General features: G+C 44.9%; 1 protein-coding gene across 1 annotated transcript; it reads right to left on the bottom strand.

The window, feature by feature from the left end:
• Positions 1-3,006: 3,006 nt before the first annotated feature.
• Positions 3,007-4,077, bottom strand: LOC147626811 (uncharacterized). Its single transcript, XM_086816075.1, has 3 exons — positions 3,848-4,077; positions 3,430-3,669; positions 3,007-3,241 (listed from the first exon to the last, which is right to left on the bottom strand). Exons 1-3 carry the CDS (start codon positions 4,075-4,077, stop codon positions 3,007-3,009), a joined length of 705 nt encoding a protein of 234 aa, XP_086672201.1.
• Between the last annotated feature and the right edge of the window lie 809 nt (positions 4,078-4,886).

Genomic DNA, 4,886 nt, shown 5'->3' with positions numbered 1-4,886 from the left:
TTGTTCTTTCCCTTTGAGTAGGATTAAGTCTTGTGCTCCTCTCTCTCATCTTGGAGGTTGAGGTATCTCCTTTTAGGGTTTGCTTATGGTTGAAGGAGATCTTCTTCTTGCTCATGAGAGAACTAGGGTGTGTTGTTTTAGACATGGATTAAGTCTTGTGCTCCTCTCTCTCATCTTGGAGGTCGAGGTATCTCCTATTAGGGTTTGCTTATGGTTGAAGGATATCTTCTTCTTGCTCATGAGAGAACTAGGGTGTGTTGTTTTAGACATGGCTTGCTCACTCCTGAGCACTCCCCATATGTGAGAGGCTTATTGTTGTATCTCAACACTCCCCCTCGAGCTCAACTCCACACACTACACTCCATGTAAGCTCCTAAACCTGTGGAGCTTCGAAAGCCTTGTGAGTGAAGATATAAGTCACCTGATCCTCTGTGCTGACATCACGTATGTCTACATCCCTATCATCAATAATAATCAAGTCATCCACATAGATGACTAATAGCATGATCCCTCTATTTGTCTTTTTCACATATAGTGAAAAATCTGCATTGGATATCTGAAATCCAATGGTAACAAGATACTCCTCGATCTTGTTTGACCATGCTTTGGGTGCCTGCTTCAAGGCTTTATGTAACCTGCACATAAAATCTAGATGTACATCACTCTCATAACCTGGTGGCTGCATCATGTACACTTCTTCTTGCAAATCACCATGCAAGAAAGCATTCTTTACATCCATTTGATGTAAAGACCAACCCTTTGCTACAGCCATAGCAATGACAGCTCTCACGGTTGCCATTCTTGCAACCCGGCTGAATGTCTCCTCATAGTCTATTCCATAAGTCTGCGTATAGCCCTTGGCAACCAATCTTGCCTTGTACCTGCTCACTAAACCATCAGCATTGTGCTTGACTTTATACACCCACTTACATCCAATTGCCTCTTTTCCTTAGGCAAAGGCACTAACTCCCATGTTGCATTTGCATCCAATGCTGCCATCTCCTCATCCATGGCATCTTCCCATTTCTTATTTCCAATTGCCTGCTCAAAGAAAGTGGGCTTAACCTCCTGTATTTATTTTACCATGTAAGCATAATGATGGGCTGTATATCCATCATATCTCAACCTGTCAACAGGTATCTAACCCTCGTAGACCTGCGTACACCAGGAGTCCCCAAAATAGCCCTGGTTCTCCTTACACCAGGAGTAACCACAAACGGAATGCCAAGCGCTCCATATCAAGGCCACTAGAGTCACCATCCACATATGAGTGACCTGCTGACAGATCAGGCACAAAAGGTTGATCTACCTTTTCCTTCAGTTTTCGTGATACATGTGTACCTGCATCATTCCTCAACCTGCCTGACCATGGGCTCTGACCATGGGCTAACATTGGATCCACTGCTCGAGGACTCCCTAGGTCCACTCAGCACCTATGATTGCTGCTCTACATGTGGTGCAACATCAGCACTTCTTACATCTGCATCTTTTGTTGCCTTCACTACTAGTGCATAACAAGCTACTCATCTCATCAACTCATCTCTGCTTACTCGCATCTCACAAGTGGTAGGGTTATAGCATCTATAGCCTTTTTGCTCCATAGCATGACCAAATGAAGATGCATTTCTCTGCCTTTGGATCCAACTTGGTTCTCACTTCATCAGGAACATGTACATATGCAATACACCCAAACACTTTTAAGTGAGAGACATCCGGTCTTATGCTTGTAAACTTATGTTCAGGAGTCATACCATGAACAGCTGCAAGTGAGTGTCCTGTTCATAATGTACACAGCAGTTGCTACTACTACTTCTGCCCAAAAGTAATGTGGCATATTTATTCTTTTCAGCCATCAAGGCATGTGTCACTTCTGCAATGTTCCTATTTTTCCTTTCTGCAACACCATTCTATTGCAGAGTGTACCTGCACGTAGACTGCCTCTAGATTCCCTGCTTTCTCAGGAAATCGCTAAACTCATTATAGAAATATTCTCCCCCATCATCTGATCTTAGGCATTTTATTTGCATGCCTTTTTCCTTCTTGACCAAGGCTTTAAATCTCTGAAAGTGAGCAAACACCTCACTTTTCTCCTTCATGATATAAACCCACACTTTCCTAGTGTGGTCATCAATGAACACGTGGCACCCCGTTGACCCCGGTAGCCGATCATTCGGCTTTGGGACTTAGAAATTTTTCTAAGTCCCAATGCCATGTCCAAACATTGGTCCCATGCAAAATGGTGTGAACATATGTACAGACACATGTATAGACGTCACGTGTATAGACATGTGGGAGATGGGATTCGAATCCAGTACCTCCCTCATCCCAAGCACCAACTCCACTATGGCTCACAAACCCATAATTGCACATGTAGACAGCCCGATGTCTATACATAGGCACCTACACCCGCGAGCGGGCTGGCTGTCATGGAGCGGTGATCTCGAGTTGCGTTCTGGGCGCGAGTTCTCGCTCGGGACTAGAAAATCCAATGCAAAAGTGAAAACAGAGAGTACTTGCTGAATGTTGCACACCAAGACCTATAGCTTATCTTGACAAGGACGACGAGCCAATCGTTTTGAGTACTCGAACTTTGAAATTGGACTCTGTATGAAGGAGTTATGACCAAAAAAGTACAAACGGCAATGCAAAACAGTGTCACCCAAATGCAGGCTTCCAACCCGAAAACTTGTATTGATAAAATGCCGACACGCGACGAGATTACAATGGGATCACAAGAGTGATGAGAGAAAATGACTTGCGGGTATCCGCTGAGGCGCGAGATCCCTTGCCCACCACAAGCCGTCTTGTATCTAAACGAAGGTAGGAGAGGTCAGGCTAGGTCACATTACTCCACCTCAAGGTACTCCCATATAGGTGCAAAGAATTCGGGGCGTCTACGCATACCTTGAGAGCACCATGTGAGGCCAGATAGAAATCCCAAGCCTCACATACACCCCCCTTTTGAAGAGCTTGAAGTCCCTTTCAAGCCATTATTCTGGATGTACATTATCGTCGTCCAACAAGCATTATGTTGTAAAACTGCAAAACCAACGGACGTGCCATTTGAATCATTTTCCCTTCTGGCACCCATGTGCAATCTGTGATGGGCCGATGTTTCCATTTCACATAGAATTCTGGCGTTCCCCGCTGGAACCGTGATTTCAATATCAGTCCTGGTTCAAAAGGCGTAACGACGGGTGTTGCACCATTTGTAAAAAGCATCGGTACATGGCGACCAAACCTGGTATTGGGGACAAACCTCTTGAGTAGGCTTATATGAAATGCATTATATATGTGTACTGTTGTTATGAGCAGATCTATTTTGTAAGTGACTCCATTGTAAGATTTGAGCACTTTGTATGGGCCATAGAAGCGATGGTTGAATTTCGGTGTGAGGTTGGCAGGTAGTGCAATGTTTTGGGCACTAACCCCAGGACCAAGTCTCCCTCATGAAATTCATCATCACGTCTCTTCTTGTTGGCATGTTTGACATATCTGACTTTGCTTTGTTCTAGATTCTGCTGTGCAACCTTCATTCTCTTCTGCCATTTCTGCAAAAAGTCCGCTGCATCTGCATCTTCGGCATGCACATCTCTTGTGGCAATGGTGGCGAGAGGTGTAATGACCTCTTTACCGGTGGCCAACTCAAACGACGTGTACCCAGTAGCACTGTGCATAGAGTTGTTATAATGGAATTCTAAAATTTATAGGTAGTTCGCCCAATCCTTCTGATCGGCACGAACGTAATTGTGAATGTAGTCTTCTATGCCTTGATTGATTCTCTCCGTTTGACCATCTGTTTGTTGGGTAATATGCTGAAGACATGCGCAGCTATGTGTCCATTAACTTGAACAGTTCTCTCCACATGTTGCTCATGAATCTACTGTCCCTATCTGACACAATAGCCGTTGGCAGTCCATGGTATTTGAACACCTCATTAAAATAGAGCTTTGCAGTCTGATACGCCGTGAGAAGTGGTTTTGATGGAATGAAGTGCACCTGCTTCGAAAAATAATCCACTACCACAAATATGGTGTTGTATCCATGGGACTCCGGGAGATCCACAATAAAGTCCATACTGACAATGTCCCATGGCCTTGATGGGACATGCATGGTTTGTAGTAAACCAACCGATTTCTCGCTGTGCCTTCATGAGTTGACAAGTTGGGCATGTACGAACGTATTCGATAACATCCTCAGTCATGCATGGCTAGAAGAAATGACGTCGAAGCTACTCGAGCGAGCGATTCTGCCCGGCCAGCTTACAGTCGTGGGTTTCCCAAAGTAGCATGGCTTTGAGGTCCGGGTCATTGGGCACATACACCTTTTGGTGGGCGTAGAATATTCCATCTTTGAATTCAAATAAACCCACGGTTGAGGTACCATTGTGCAACTCTATGGCCATGCGAATGACTACTGCATCTAACTTCTGAGCATCTCTGATCTTGTCTAATCGTGCCCCATTTGCAACACTCACTGCATTCAACTGCGGCATACGGCTTAGAGCATCTGGCATCAAGTTCTGTTTCCCCGGCTTGTGAATAATGTCTATGTCAAATTTTGCGATGAAATCCTGCTATCTGCCTTGTTTTGGTGACAACTTGGGTTGCATTTGAAAGTACTTGAGAGATATCTATAAGGACTTTCGTGTGCTTGTTTGCACATAATGACGCCACTTCCTAAGGCAATGAACCACTGCTTGCATTTCCTTTTCATGTGTGGTCCATCGACGTTCTACATCGCTGAACTTGCGAGACTCATATGCGGCAGGGTGCCCGTCTTGTAATAAAACTCCTCCAAGGGCCTCGTCCGCCGATGCGTCCGTGTGGATCTCAAACTCCTTGTTGAACTCTGGGAGCTTAAGCATCGGGGTACTGCACATTGCG

This window comes from Cibotium barometz, chromosome 21, assembly GCF_041138505.1.
Source record: "Cibotium barometz isolate CiBa-2024 chromosome 21, ASM4113850v1, whole genome shotgun sequence".
Lineage (NCBI taxonomy): Eukaryota > Viridiplantae > Streptophyta > Polypodiopsida > Cyatheales > Cibotiaceae > Cibotium > Cibotium barometz.
Note: the sequence above shows the minus strand (reverse complement) of the source record. Positions and strands in the feature narration are given on the sequence as shown.

Coding starts and splice junctions, on each gene's coding strand:
- LOC147626811 (XM_086816075.1), bottom strand. CDS start 4,077: ATGGACTTTATTGTGGATCTCCCGGAGTCCCATGGATACAACACCATA. Junction 3,670..3,847: donor ATGTGGAGAGAACTGTTCAA/GTTAATGGACAC, acceptor CTCTATGCACAG/TGCTACTGGGTACACGTCGT. Junction 3,242..3,429: donor GAGGGAGACTTGGTCCTGGG/GTTAGTGCCCAA, acceptor CCCCAATACCAG/GTTTGGTCGCCATGTACCGA.